The 14,926-nt window shown below is 47.9% G+C and overlaps 1 protein-coding gene across 5 annotated transcripts; it reads right to left on the bottom strand.

Moving 5' to 3' along the window:
- Window positions 1-2,207: 2,207 nt before the first annotated feature.
- sec24c (SEC24 homolog C, COPII coat complex component) lies at window positions 2,208-14,564 on the bottom strand. Of its 5 annotated transcripts, XM_068304955.1 has the most exons (25): window positions 14,413-14,564; window positions 12,617-12,795; window positions 12,316-12,396; window positions 11,788-11,914; window positions 10,551-10,720; window positions 9,694-10,434; window positions 9,469-9,611; window positions 8,876-8,944; window positions 8,006-8,114; window positions 7,799-7,926; window positions 7,045-7,183; window positions 6,853-6,968; window positions 6,576-6,700; window positions 6,226-6,417; window positions 6,054-6,147; window positions 5,810-5,926; window positions 5,554-5,724; window positions 5,308-5,404; window positions 5,076-5,221; window positions 4,822-4,960; window positions 4,605-4,723; window positions 4,338-4,517; window positions 4,064-4,249; window positions 3,858-3,947; window positions 2,208-3,727 (listed from the first exon to the last, which is right to left on the bottom strand). In XM_068304955.1, the coding sequence occupies exons 2-25, from the start codon at window positions 12,774-12,776 to the stop codon at window positions 3,587-3,589; spliced, it is 3,780 nt and encodes a 1,259-aa protein (XP_068161056.1). In that variant the 5' UTR covers window positions 12,777-12,795; window positions 14,413-14,564; the 3' UTR covers window positions 2,208-3,586. The 5 variants fall into 5 exon arrangements, with proteins under 5 accessions (XP_068161056.1, XP_068161055.1, XP_068161057.1 ...); XM_068304954.1 differs by having other exon boundaries at window positions 4,338-4,723; XM_068304956.1 differs by lacking the exon at window positions 8,876-8,944.
- Between the last annotated feature and the right edge of the window lie 362 nt (window positions 14,565-14,926).

Below are 14,926 nucleotides of genomic sequence, written 5' to 3'. Positions count from 1 at the left end.
CCAGCTAAGACTGCAGCAGAACTGTGCAGATAAAATTAAGAATACCTCTTTATTATTTTTGGATCCTCACACACATGCATGTTATTTGAATTTAAAGTATATACAAACTTGTCAGTCATCATAATTAATGCGAGGATGCAAAGGAGGAGCCTGTTTCTGTGGTGAATAGAAGTGATGAAACAGGAAGTTGGTGGTTTACTGAGACATTTGTCACGGATCAAGTTCTGAGAGCTGCATGTTTGAATAGAATGAAACTTAATTGGATCAAATAAACAATTTTCTTGAGTGTTGCCAAATGCTGAGAGCAAAAGTTAATTGGAGGAAGCGTGAGTGGATTATCATAATCACACAGGTTTAACATACAGTATGTAGAAAGCGAGTAGTGATCCACCCACATATCCTGTCCGGGTGGATCTTGTCTTTACGGGCCTCTCGAAGCGAGGCCGACACAGGCAGCAGCAGCGATGCACTAAGGCGTGACTTCTCCTTTACTTGTGACTAATACGGGTGAATATGCCACATGTTACATCATCACAACCCAGAGAGCGAACGATGCCAAGAGCTGAGTCATGAATGAGCAACACTCTCTCCTCTTTGGACAGATATCATCATGATGCCCCGGAGGCAAAGGGAGCACGACCCCCCCCAGCCGCTCAGCTGATCGGGCCCTCACGGATGTGATGGCGTCGGCAGCACTCTTGCGTCGGTTTGTGGAGCTGTTTGCATGAAAAGAAAGGTGCTGCTTCTCAAATGCCACTGGGCTTAGTCAGCTCAGCCAAGGGGAATAATAAGAGCATAATTCTGAACACTAGCAATTAGAATGACGTGGATCTGTCTTTTTTTTTCTTTTAGGTGACTGTAGAGTTCAGTAAAAGTCAGTTCAACTCAAACATTATTCTGTCCATAACTAACAAAGATCATCAGATTTCACACAAGTCATTTCTACTCCGGAGGACGTTCAGAACATGAACAGAGTGATTATGGGTAAAAACTCTTCCAGAATGCTTTAACAGGTGTTGTCTCCACTGATCCAGGAACAGTGAATTGTCAGCAGAAGCAGAGAAGAGGAATGAAACAGGTAGAAATGGATGTCAACAACATGAGCTGTTAAGATTGCATGAAGCAGAGCCATGCCTGGTCAGCATGTAAAGAATGAGGCGAGTTCTGAAGACAAAACTGTGTTGAATCAATTAAATGATGTTAAAAATACATGTAGGGTCAGAGAATACTTTTTAAAACAAATTACAATATGTTTCCAGTCCTGCTCACAAAGTTCTAAATCTGTAGGAATAATGAATTAAAAATAAATGGGCTAATGTAAACCGGAAATGAGCTGCCCACGCTTGTTACACGATGGCTCCCCCTAGTGGCGGCTGTCTGTTTTGGCGATTTGGGTTGGAGTTATTTTTCATTTCCTGGAACATTTACAAAAATAAAATACTAACAATAACGCCACAGATTAGAAGAAAATGTTTTAAAAAAATAATTTGATCAAAGATAAGAGTTGTATAAATGTATTTATTTATTTTGAGAAGAGTTCAGATTGAGCTCTGGTTGCAGTCCTGATGACCTTTTGAGTGTCACTCATGAGTATCAGAGTGGTTTAAATATTAATGTGCCAGATGATTGGTTCAATAAATATTATGAGCAAACAACCCCTGTGATTGATTAAGAAATATATTCAACTACTTTGCCCTTGACTGTGTTCATCTCCCAAAAAGAAATGGGATGTGAACTAAATGTCTCACACCATGCAGCTGGACATTACATCTTAAGTACCACATCAACTTCTAATCATGAGCCAATTAAAAGAATGCATTCATGGTGTTTCAAGAGTAAATTGGATTAAAGCATTAGACAGTATTCCTTTGATTTTTCTGTTTAATGTGTAATCTTCAAACTTTTTTGTTGTCACATTTCAGAGTTGTAATACTGAAAATCAAATCAAAGCATTCTGCTGCATTCAGTGATTTTATTGGTGCTTTATTGGTGATTTTAAAATGTTATTTTTCTCTACAAATATATATTTTTTAAACTCTGTCTGCATTTTGGTATTAGACCTTCATTTTAGTCATCTGGTGACATTTTTGTTTTGAAAATTCAATCAAGCTCTTGATGGATAGGGAAACAAAATACAGGTGACTTTCATTCAACCTGAAATAAAAAAGTAACGCAGGTAAATAAAAACACAGGAGGGAGAAGCACGATGTGGGATTTCACTTTCAACAATCATTTTATTAGCAGTCCCAGGAGGCAATGAAAGAAAAAAATAACGTAAACAGGAACAGAAATGAAGATTACCGTGGAGACGGAGGGGCGAGAACAAAACGAAGGGACAGAGGGCTGCTCACACACCAAACAGTCACGGCTAAAAACAGAGTCATCAATGAACACTGGTTTTAGCCTCATGGGGAGTGTGTGTGTGTGTGTGTGTGTGAGTGAGAGCGAGCGTGTTGGCTGATCCCTCTGTTCCCCAGGAGAAATTCACTAGGACCGACCCCACATCCACCCACACACTCTTATTCAGACACACACTTACACACACTCATACAATCAAAGCCCAAGCCAAGGCATCGCTGCCCCCCTCCATTCAGAATTAACCCTGATTTTACGTTTTGGACTCTTTACCACAGAGAAACCGACCATGAATGAACCACAGCTGTTCAGGCAGGTCTCAGGATTCTTTCCTGTTCATTCTGTACACATTAATATATTTTATTTATTTACACAACCACCAGCCTCTGATGTCATCCTGTGCTCGTTTCTGTCGGCTGGAAGTAGCTCTTTGCATTTTTTAAACACGGGCACCTTTAGATAACAGGAAGGCTGAAACGCTGCCAGTCGCCACGGAAACTAATCCTGTGTTCGATCTTGATTTTAGTTCATGTCCTGCTTCAGCAAAACCTCTGAGAACAAAACAAATCAGTAGTCTGTGGACACCTGACCCACATTTACATAATCTTCTAATGCTTTCTGGGGGGGCGGGGGGGGTCAAAAGTCGTCAGATTGCAGCCCAGTCAGGACGGGGCAGCAGGCGACTCGTCTTCTCACGCACACGCATGCACGGACGCACGCACGCACGCACACACACACACACACACAGGATGATTGAGCAGCCTGCAGAGGGTGCACTAAGGCCATGAGTAGAGGACAGAGGAAACAAACAGCATTAATATAGTTCATATAGTTCTTGTGTGTCAGTAGATGCCCTTCACTCTATTAGGATTCAATCATATAAAAAGTGTTTTGCTATCCGAGGGTCGATTATTCACCCATAACAGCCTTTCAGTGCTAGTAATACAGACATGACACCGACTACAGTCAGCCATCTCTGACACTCACTCTTTTGCATACATATACAGTTGTGTATATACAACCCCCCCATTCCAACCCCCCACCACTGTCTGTTGTTGTGCTCCAGTTTTGTTGGGAGCAGCAGGTTTGAGGCCGAGTAAAACTCTATAAACGTCGACAACATCTGCCGGCTAGTGTCGGAAGATAAAGCGCTTTCTTTCACTGGCGGGGGTGGGGTTGGAACCGGGGATCGGTCGTACAGCTGGGGGGGGGGGTCGTGTGTCGGTCGGGCCTAGCTGAGAAGCTGGCGGATCTCCTTGTGCATGTGACACAGGAAGTCCACGTATGACGCCCCCCCGCTGGCGCTCTTGTCCTCCACCAGGAAGTGCCTGAAGATCAGCTCGGTTTTGTCTTCCTGTTTCACCACCATCAGCTGGGGACGAGAGGAGAGGCAGAGGAGGGGGGGGGGGAGCAACAAGATGAAACTGGGAAATGCGAGTTGAGGAACGAGAAACGCTAAAACGGAGTTTGACCCTGATGGAACAAGAGGACAGGAAGTTCACCTTCATGTATCGAGATCGCTGCGCTCTGAAGGAGCTGATGATCTCTCTCAGTCTGATGGAGAACGGGTTGTCCAGAACCGGCAGGCTGGTCTGAAGCAGAGCAGACGTTTACACATCGTGGACGTCACACAAACAACAACAACAACAACAACAACTCAGACGAATCACAGCACAGCACATGTGTGGCGACTCCACGCTGATCTCACCATGCTCGGGTCCAGCTGGCTGAAGCTCGGCGTGCCGAAGATGTTGACCAGCAGCTCCTGCTGCACGCTGGCCCCCACCCACAGGAAGAGGTGGAGCCCCGTCTCCAGGAGGTAAACTCCGCCTTTGGAGAGCCTCTCCTCGGAGTCCCTCACCGCCACCGGCAACACGTCGCTTTCTAGTTTAATCTAGAGGAAGACATTGATGAGATTCACCGACCCGCCCGGTCCGATGACGTCACGGCGCTTCCGATGCGATCGGACGTGGGCGTCTCACCAGCGGCAGCAGGCGGGGGTAGAAGAAGACGTGACTCTCGGCGACGTCCATGCAGCTGATCAGCTGCCTCAGGTAGGCCCGGTCGTCCAACGAGACGTCGCCTCCCGGCAGCAGGACGTCGCTCTTCAGCACGCAGTTCAGGTAGACGGGCAGCAGCTTCATGCACTCCGGGAGGATCAGCTGGAAACACAGGAGCGGGAATGACCACGGAGCCATCGAAGACGTTTGTGAGGCGTTTGGGGCCTGAATGCTGAGGGCGTTCGGTACCTGACCAGCTGACGACGGGCTCGCACAGTTCTTCCTGTAGCAGGCCAGGATCTGAGCGCACTGGTTGATCAGAGTCTCTCTCACCGCCTTCGTGGGGTTGTTCAGGACGCCACGGAAAGCTACAGAAAACACACACACACATGCGCGTATAAACATGTAGAATTCTTCAGGTGTTTGGTCTCTCCTCTACACTTTCCTCCTGCAGACGAACGCTCACCGTATTTAGAGAAGAAGTTGATGATGGTGTCGGTCTCACAGTTGCGGTAGAGGTCAGCCAGCTGGGAGCAGCAGTTCACCGCCATGTTGTGGATACGGAGACGCCTCTGGCCGCTGCAGCTGGTGTACAACACGGCGCACTGAGGGTACAACAATTATTTGCAAATCAGGTCGAGGGACGTCCCGCTATATCCAACAGAAGACACATCCCAGAAAGCAGGAGGACTTTGTGATTTCGGGGTGAAGCGTCCACACCTGCATGAGCGCCCCCGTCTCCTCGCTGAGCTTGTCGTCATGCTTGAACTCCACCGTGATGGCTTTGTCGCAGTCCAGGCCCGCCAGCTCCACGTCCGTGGTGTTGCTCATGAAGAAGGAACCGAAGAAGTCCGTCGCTCGGATACCTGAGGCGACAGGAAGAGGGACGCTGACGTCAGCAGTTCAATTTGAGGCTCGTTTGATTGGTCCTTCAAGCAGAGGAGCCCCCCACCTGTGCTGGTTCGCACCCTCATGACGGCATCGAACCCGACCGGCTTCTGAACGTCTCGTCTGAGGTCGTTCAAGAAGCACTCCCTGTCCGACCCCGCCTGCAGGACGGAAAAGAACCCAAACGTTTAGGATCGAACGGCGACAAATAATCTGGTTCAGGTTTCAGTAAAATGCCGTCAGGGTAAAACACATGGAACTGCAGGATTATTGGGGCGGAAGAACATCAGGAAGGGGGGATAACATTCACCTGGAAGTAGGTGTATTTGTAGACGGACCCTCCCGTTGACACAGGAACCACCCCTAACGTGGCAACGTCCACGTATTGGTTTGGGAACAGGAAGAGATCCACACAACAGCCTTGGGCGACACACTCCTTCGCCAGGGAGTTGTAGAAGCTGACCTGGGGCTGAAACAGGGACTGGAGATGACAGGAGATGGGGAGGGGGTTCTTTTTAGAGACAAACATAAACACAAAACAACCACAACCTGCTGCCGGTCTTCACCTTCTCCTTATCCGTCCCAATCAACTTCCTGTCTTCCCTGTTCTTCAGTTTTCCGGGAGCCTCTGCGATCGGCAGCGAGGTGTGGAACACGAACAGCTTCCCAGCGCAGTCCGCCGCCTGAGTCGTGACACAGCAGCACAGAGACGATCAGGAGAGTCGGAGGTTCTGTCCCGACTCAGCGTCACGTGTCCTGAACAGAGGTCGGCATGGATCTGAGTCATTTCTCCAGACAGGATGTGTTTACCTTCATCGCCTCCAATCCCGCCTGGATGACGGGTCCAAAGACGGTCTCCGTCTCCCTGGTGTCTGCAAACATCTGTGGGATCTGGTCCAGCAGACTGTGGCATACGGACAGAGCCTCTTTAAACCAGACCCTTAAACTTTAAGTAAAGACACGCGAGTGTCTGGTCTCCTACCTCTCGATAACTAGCCGGCTCTCATTCACGTTGACCAGGAAACCGTCGAGCAAAGGTAAAAACATGTCCGACACGTCAGACACCACCAACATCTGAGGCTGGGCCAAGCTCGACTTGACGTTGTAGAAGTGCAAAACCTTGTTGTAGGTGACAAACCCCACCTGCACCACGGAGTCCATTTCTGGGTTCTCCCTGAAAGTAGAACCAGGAGGAAATTGGAGAAGGAGCGTCATTCATTTCACAGGAAATGGTTTCCAGCTTTTGCCTAAACTCTAACTTTCCTCCAACACTTTTATCCTCTTCTTCACTTTTTCTTTCTCCTTCCCTCCTGTCTTTATGTTCTTGATTACCTGGGCAGAAGGTCCAGGAGGGTCTTGAGTTCCTGGCAGACGATGCTGACCATGCCGCTCTTCACGGCGTTGTAGGACACATCGATTAAGAAGATGAAGGCTGGAGGCTGAGGAAGCTTGTTGTTCTGTGGGGAGGAAGAGAACACTATGTGTGAAATACTGGAAAACTAATAATTAGTCACACAGTAGAGATGCCATGGCGCCATGACACCGTTGGCTGATCCCTGAGCATCATGGGTAAAGATCTGCTCCGGACCCCTCCTGGTCCATGACTCACCTTACAGTAGTCAACAGTGGCCAGGAACTCGTAGCTACCCAGTGAGAGTTCTGGCCGGTCGTAGCAGTCCACCCTCTTCCCAGTGTGGTCCAGATGCTGGAAATAAAATGCAGGCACTGGAGAGACGGGGAGACGTCAGTCCACTGAGGCGTACAGGAACCCTCAGATCCACCAGCACAGACTCAGACTCACCCTCTGTGACGCAGCTGCAAAACCCGCACTGGAAGCGGCGCCCCCCCTCGATGAACTGCATGTACGGACACATGTAGGCCTTGCAACGGTTGCAGCGGATGGGACCCCGCTCCCCGTGGTCCACCAGGTACGGAGGGCTCTGACAGGAGCAGCAACGACAGAAGCGTTCATTCACGTTCAGCTTCAGAAAAGTCTTGAACACGGTGACTGAAACAGGAAGTGCCGCTCGACTCCCTCTTTATTGTGAAGCTGTTTGTTCAGAATGATGTAACACTAGACCAAAATGGATTCTGGTTTAGAATGTCGAGAAGGCACAAAAACCAGGTCATGTCATCGCCGCCGCTGTGATTTCAGTACAGATTATCCCACAGGCATCACACGCCTCCCGTCAGAATGACCACCTTTCAGGCTGGAAAATAATCTCTTTTTCTAAACAAGCTGTGGGCGGAATCTGTCCAGATGTAAAGAAACCCTCTGAAAACAGACTCACTGACACGTCCAGGGGGAAAAAGAAGGCAGGTTTTCAGAGGAACAGTCTTAAATTATTATACTGCCAACTGAAAAAATAACAACCAGACAGGTAGTTTGATTTTCTGCTTAAATAGTAAAAGATCAAAACGTTCTGATGCAGCTCTGATTGATTCTTACATTGGTTTTTGCATCTCAAACTCAATATTTGACACATATTAGGTTATTTTGAGAAGAAAACTACGTTATATCAGTGGTCACGATGGGTGGGTGGGGGGGTCCTCACCTCATCTGGTGGCAGCGTGGCGAGGGGCTTGATGACGGCGGCCAGTGGCACCTGAGACTGCTTGGCCATATCGGCTGTGCAGGGCATGTTGTAGGCCGTACAGCGCATAAACCTGGGACTGGCATTCCCTAAACACACACCCCCCTTCTGTTAAGATCACCAACACGGTCAACACCCCCCCCCCGCACCCCAAGACAGAGATCCTACCTTGGTCTTTGACCTGGAAGTTGGTGGTAACCAGCGGTGGGGCCTGACCTCTGACCCCTGTGGTGAATGGCTCGGTGGTTTTCGCCTTGTCATCCTCTATGACCTGGATCTGAGGGACGGATACAAAAAAAAAATCACTTCCATACGACGTTCATAGATTAAACACACAAGAAAGATGACATCCGGATCTCAGAAAGTCTGTGAGTTGATTGTGTAACACCATGCAGGGGTCGCACACATGTACACACACACATAAACACACACACACACACATACACCTGCAGACATTCAAAAAACACTGGACACCCATCTGTGGAAAAAAGCCGTCACAGTGGAAACAACATGCTGAGGTCGATTCACAAACTAAACGACATCCCTAGAATAAAAAGACAGGCTTCGTGAAGGCACGCCATCCACACAAGGAATTATGGGTAGGTCAAAATATGAAGGCTGGCATGCAGGATGGGGGAGAGGGGGGCTTTGAAGGGTTGGGTGTCTGAGCTGCTGACTGGATAACCTCAGTTTAAGCTGAAGTGCTTGCTTTAAAAATAGATGAATGTTCTTTAAAATAACGTGACTTATTTGAAATAAATGTTACTGCTCTGTTTTTACACTTTATTTCTTCTGCTGGTCACACAAACAAGAATCTCTTTTCTTTTTGCCTTTTCAGAACTGGACCATCTGTTAACAAACGTTTCCACACTAGAACGCAACGATGGGACCCGTCATCAGGATGACAACCACTGCTGACTTTGAGGGATGAGAGGGAGGAGAGAGGAGGTGAAAGCTGTTAGTGCAAGCGTGCTGAGGAGACACGATGAGAGCAGGAGGAGGAGGAGGAGGAAGGAGGGAGGCACACAGGAGACTTACTGGGCTGGGGATAGCATCTGGGTCTATTCTATGTCTTGATTTCTGCACAGCCGGCATGTCAGACGGTTGCTTTGCATTCAAAAGTTTGTCCGGCAAATTTTGCAAAACAGGACAAAGTAAATGAATACAAAGAGTGAAAATATAAAATAAAAAAAAAGGAGTGTGAGAAGAGAGAGTCAAAGGGACTCTGATGATTTACAGGCAGAATTGTTATTATTCACACAGAAACGGATCAGTATTATCGATTACAGATTAGTGGTGCTGCAGATTATGACAGTCAAGTGCAAGCAGGCGGCTAACCGGTTAGCCAGACACACATGCTAAGTGGAATGCTAACAGGAGGTTACAAAGAGTAAGATTACTTACAATTATAGAAATTAAATATTGTGTTTTTTCATATTTGTAATTAAACGATTAAAATTATTCCCTTTTTAGAAGAGGGTTAAGAAATCAGCAACAAAAACATTCAATAAACACTGCAGTAAAAAAATTACAGTACTAATATTACTTAAAATCATCGTGTGTGGGTGTGTGCATGTGTGTGTGTGTGTGTGTGTGTGTGTGTGTGTGTGTGTGTGTGTGTGTGTGCTCACCGGGCTAGGAATGGCGTCTGGGTCTAGTCTTTTCTGTACATGCGGGGCAGGAGCTGGCGCTGGCGCTGGGGCTCCGTAGTTCTGTTGCCCAGGATAAGGGCCAGTGTATCCAGGCTGGGGGGCCCTCATCTGCCCAAACGCACCTGAACAGGAGGAGACGACACCTCAGTGACGGAGGAGAACGCTGGAATTTAAGATGATTCCACCGAGAAGCCGCCTCCTCACCGTTCTGCTGAGGAGAGTACCCTCCCTGCATGCCAGGCCGAGGAGGGGGCTGCTGTAGGGGCCCAGGGGGGGCCTGTGGTCTGGGAGGCAGGTGGTTGCTCTGAGCCATGGAAGTGGGGGGCATCTGGGTACTTGGAGGAGGAGGAGGATGACCCGTGTGATAGGGTGACAGCTGGGATGGAGGGGGCTGCATTTGGGGTGGCACAGGGCCCGGATACTGGCTGGAAGGAACGGAGGTGGTGGGGGGAGCAGGAGGAGGAAAAGATCCCGCATAGGAGGAAGGCGGGGGTGCTCTCGGTGGGAAGGAGCCCTGGGTGGGTGGAGGGGGGCCACACATGTAGGCAGGCTGGCTGACAGGTGGAGGTGCTGAGGAGAAGGGGGGCTGGGATGCGGAGTATGGCTGCTGCTGCTGTGACACTGGGGGAGCAGGAGCTTGGTTTGGGGGCAGGGGACCTGAGTAAGAGGTGGGGGGAAAGGTTTGCTGGGAGGGGGGAGCCGGTGGTGGCGCTGAGGAGGTGAACTGGTGCTGAGAGGTAGGGAGGGAACCAGAAGAGCTGAATGGCGGTTGAGAAGGTGGCGGTGGGCCGCCGTAATATTGCTGGGAAGCAGCGGGGGGGCCGCTGGCAGGTGGGGGCTGGGTCAGGGCGGAGGATGTAGGAGGAGGAGGAGCGTGGGTGTAGGTGGGCGGAGCTGGGGCCGAGTAGGCGGTGCCAACAGGCAGCTGGGAGGTGTGAGGCGGAGCTGAGGAAAGAGTCACACACACGTGTTAATCCCACCCACACACACACACACACACACACACACACACACACACACACACACACACACCCACAGCAAATTTTATTTCAGAAATTTACCGTATCCCGGCCCGGCAGGGGTGGGCGGCCCAGAGCTGATGTGCATCCCTGTCATCTGGTTAGTGACCTGCTGCATTGTGGGTGGGGCCCCGTATTGAGGGGGGTGGGAAGATTGTGGCGGCCCCGACATGTTCACAGCTCCATGGCTGAATGGCTGCGACACGGGAGGCCTGGAATCAAACATATCGCAGCGTAATCACAGGTTCTCTAGCTGCCAGATCGCTTCTCCAAAGCGAGTCAAGCCAACCTGTCTGTACACAAGAAACCTGTTCCCTCCCGTTTTCTTAATTATGCATATTAGAAACCTGCTTTGTGTTTCATCATCTTTCTCGCATTAGCAAATTTGCAGGAAAGAACTTGTGTCAGGGGGTAATGAGCAGCTGAACGGCTGAATTATCATCCACCCAAAGTCAAACCACCAGTGGGAGAAACACAAATCGCCCTTCAGAAGACATTTCCACAGCTCAAGACGAAAACCATCGTAAAAGTCAGGCTGTTTCACGCTGCGCACTGAAGGCTCCTCTCAGTCTGCTTCGCCTCTAAAACCGTCTGCGCCGACACACAGAAATAGTCAGTCGACTGACGCAGCAGCTTCTATCCTAATTACGCTTAAAATAAGAATCCCATGCTTCCAAAAGAGTGCTGAGGGTGGAGGCGACCTCCTGCGTGAACACATGGATTCACTGATATATTTATCAAACCACCTGCTGGCTTGGGACTTCATCTGAAAACACTGGCCTCGCAAACACACATTTTAGCCGAGAAATGGACCCATCAGAGCCCCCCACCCCCCGAAAGAACACTGCTGTGTCATGCACCTCCATGACACTCTTACATTCAACGTTCGTATCAGCACAAAATGAATCCAGACTTCAAATGGAACTGCACTTTTCTCCTCCGTTATTTTGTCTGTAGCTTTTAAAAGCATCAGCTGCAGTCTATTCCTCTTCTACTTCCATTCCTAGCAGACCAGATGACAGTCCTGCTGGAGGAGCACCAAGTCCTCCGCTCCCACAACCTCAAGTGCAGTTCTGTCTGTGTCAAATGGATTCTGTCGTTTGCTGAGTGCTGTTGAATTTAAATAACCGGCTACAAATGAACATAGTTCCTTTAAAGACTATGCAAAAATGTTAGTCTAAAAAAAGTTTAAGTAAAATTTGAATATAATGTAAAAAAAAAGGCAACGTTTCATGGGATCAAAAATACATTTCTCAAAGATCAATCCACGTCTGATTACCTGGGTGGTGCTTGTGTCATGAGTGGGGGTCCATTCTGCATGTCTCCATGACTCTGAGTGTACTGATTATATGCCTGAGGCGCAGAGACAGGTGGGGCGCTGCTTGATGGGGGAACCCTGGCCGGTCCTGAAACACAGCGACAAAAGATTAGAAACATGCCTGCAAAAAAATTAATCCAGAATTCGCTCTGATATCAAGGTTATTACACGATGGGATTAGAGCACTAATCTAAACATGGCTACTGGCCATTGTGGAACCGAAGAACATCCCACAGCCCACCGGCAGATTTTATTTCCAACATCTACATTGAATAATAAAAAGCTATTTAAAATTAGTCAAACAAAACTCAGGTAATATAAAGGTAAGTAACTGGTTTGGCTGCTATGTTTGAAAGTCGCTGCTGCTGGATTGAGAAAGACTTCTACTGTAATAAAACGGGTAACAAGGTAAGTAAGCAAAGACAAAACTTAAAAACGGCAGAACGTGTTTAGGGTGAAAAGAGGAAGATCAGAAGATGAGACCGTTACCTAAGTCAAGAGGAGAGGAAAGGTCAGAGACCGGGCTGGCAGGCACAGCCTTAGAGGGAAAGCTTGGGAAAGGAGAATAACCTGAAATACAAGGACAGAAAGGGAAAGACAGGAAATGCAGAGAGAAGTAGAGGAGTGAGTAAAGCAACGTGGAGAAACCAGCAGGCAGTAAACAGCCTAACAGCCTCTCATACATACATGAACAACGCCAGAGCAGGAAGCAGGAAGAAGGACACTGCAAGGTTACAGCTCAGGCTGATGGAGAGCCTCACAGCTCTTTCTACACACTCTGCCATCTTACCTTGTGGCGGTGCGCCGGGCTGGTAGGCTGGAGCCGGGCCGTTGTACGGCGCGTAAGGGGTGGGGTATCCCCCGTCCAGGGGCGCGTAGCCAGGCTGGGCATAGCCAGGATGGGGCTGGCCATATGGAGAGGCCACTGGAGTGTGCTGGTTTACATTCATCCTCAGTTCATCCCTAAATCTGAATGAAATTGTGACAATTTTACCCACAAATAATTTCTAAATTTAAAGACTTGTTGAGGCTGTTTCACAGCTCATACAGACTGCACGATGTGGACATTTTTATAGTTTTCCTGCTGCAGAGACAAAGCATCCACACAATAAAAACAGCTGATTTAAGAAAGACTTTTTATTTAAATGCACTGTTCTCAACACAGCCTTTTAGTGTGTGTGTGTGTGTGTGTGTGTGTGTGTGTGTGTGTGTGTGTGTGTGTGTGTATTCTCATTCCTGTGGTGATAATTCTAAGAATGCAATTGGACTTCATTTTCAGTTTTGAAAACTTGACAAATAGGCTTCTTTCAAAAATCCTTTCACACCTTCGGACACAAGCTGGTCATATTTGTTTACCACTAAAATCAGAGGTTGACAATGTACAGCAGTCCTGAGGACACACCTACGACCCACCTGAGTTTGTCAGCACCTGAGAACACAACAGAGAAGCATGGCTCTCCTCTCTGCTCACACAGCCACAAATCAAAGGTTCTTATGACCACATTTCCTGATTCAGTGCCACTTCTATGAGCTCCTTGTTTGTCTGTCTTGTCCTTCATCTCATTATGCACACTGACAAATAAACCAGATATGAGACCAAACCCTTGAATTCAGTGTGTAATGTCTACTGGACTCATTTTATGTAATTAAGTGTTTATAGGTCACAACAGCAAAGTCAGATGAAGACCACATGAAGGTATCGCAGTGGTAGTCTACTTTATCAGCATCATTACTCCTGCATATCACATGTCAACTTCAACCCCACTAACAGGAGTGCACAAGTGGGGTAGTTTTCTCATTTGTCTTCTGGAGACTAACTTATATGAGAGAGATGAGTATCATCTGACAGACATACACGGGCTAAACGAGCGGGGCCTTTGAATAATTCAGGAGTGTAGGTGCCACGACGAGAAATACAATCGCTGGAGCCTTACAGCTATTTAGTATGTCGGGCCTACGCAGTGACCCACATCTGCTCTCCTGCCCAGGTCGAACATGAGGGGTTAACAAATACAGAAACCAAGAGGAAACGTTTTCCAAAGTTTAAGCAGTTAATAATTGACAAATGGCAGGAAAATCACGTGGCTACGTTGTTGGGGTAAAGTTCGATAAGCACCGAATGCGTGGAAAGCTGACTGGTGTTGCAGCATGCTAACAAAAACAGCTTCGGCACCGCATTACGGTGAACCAGCTAGCTAGCATGCTAAAACAAGACAAGATGTCAATAAAAAACATTTAGCCTGATTAAAATCTGATATTGCTAATCGGTATCGATCCAACAAGCCGGACGAAATGGTCCTCTGTGGTTCTGCAAACTTCTGAGCTGTGTCGGCTAGCCTGCTAGCGTTAGCAGCAACACCGCTTGAACGTTGACAGCAGCAGCGGCTGCTGGATCAACTGTGATCGTTACGGCACAACCGGTGGTAGCATGTCTTAGCTAGGCTTAGCAAGCTAGCTAGTTCACGGAACAGATGCTAGCTGTGCCGTAGAACTAGCTAGCGTTAGCAAACGTAGCACAAGACAAGCTAGCGCTGGCTACACCGGTCTAAAACCTCCCAGATGAACAGTTTTAGCATCGAACCCTACCTTTGAAGTGTTGTAATTAGTAGGGCGATCCTTTATTTGGGGTAAACTGTGAAAGCCGGGGACCGATAAAGTGTGAGGCCAATGTCGTCCCGGGGTGTATCTCACTAATCCCTTCTTGGTATCGGAGGCGGACATTCAGCGGAACTGCCGCAGCGCTGTGCCACGTCCACATCCGGGCTCGCGCTGCGACTTCCCCCCGTGCCGCGAGCCCAGCACCGACACCAGCATGGGATGTGTAGTCATCTGTTCTCATTAAAACCAGTGATGTGTACAGGGTGTCTAGCTTCTGAGGAAATGTTTTCTATTGAAAAATAATTGATAATAAATTAATAAAAAATAGTTGTATTTTACTTATTTAATTTATTTTTTAAAAATAATTTATTTTATTTTATTTTTACCAGAAAGACCATCAAATTAATTTAAAAGGAGAAAAAGAAAACAATTTAAGTTTTTCCACGAGTATTTTCCTGTTTTATTCTCTTACAGATTTTTCTGGTTTGCTCTCTCTTGACTT

This window comes from Antennarius striatus, chromosome 21 (assembly GCF_040054535.1).
Source record: "Antennarius striatus isolate MH-2024 chromosome 21, ASM4005453v1, whole genome shotgun sequence".
In the NCBI taxonomy this organism is placed as follows: Eukaryota; Metazoa; Chordata; class Actinopteri; order Lophiiformes; family Antennariidae; genus Antennarius; species Antennarius striatus.
This window is presented reverse-complemented; position numbering and strand designations above follow the sequence as displayed.

What these genes read in the sequence shown, in the direction of transcription:
- sec24c (XM_068304954.1), bottom strand. Translation starts at nt 12,776, where the DNA reads ATGAATGTAAACCAGCACACTCCAGTGGCCTCTCCATATGGCCAGCCC. An exon ending in CCCTGCCGGGCCGGGATACG is followed by an intron (nt 10,435 to 10,550) that starts GTAAATTTCTGA and finishes CTCTTTCCTCAG; the next exon opens with CTCCGCCTCACACCTCCCAG. An exon ending in CTTCCAGGTCAAAGACCAAG is followed by an intron (nt 7,927 to 8,005) that starts GTAGGATCTCTG and finishes GTGTGTGTTTAG; the next exon opens with GGAATGCCAGTCCCAGGTTT.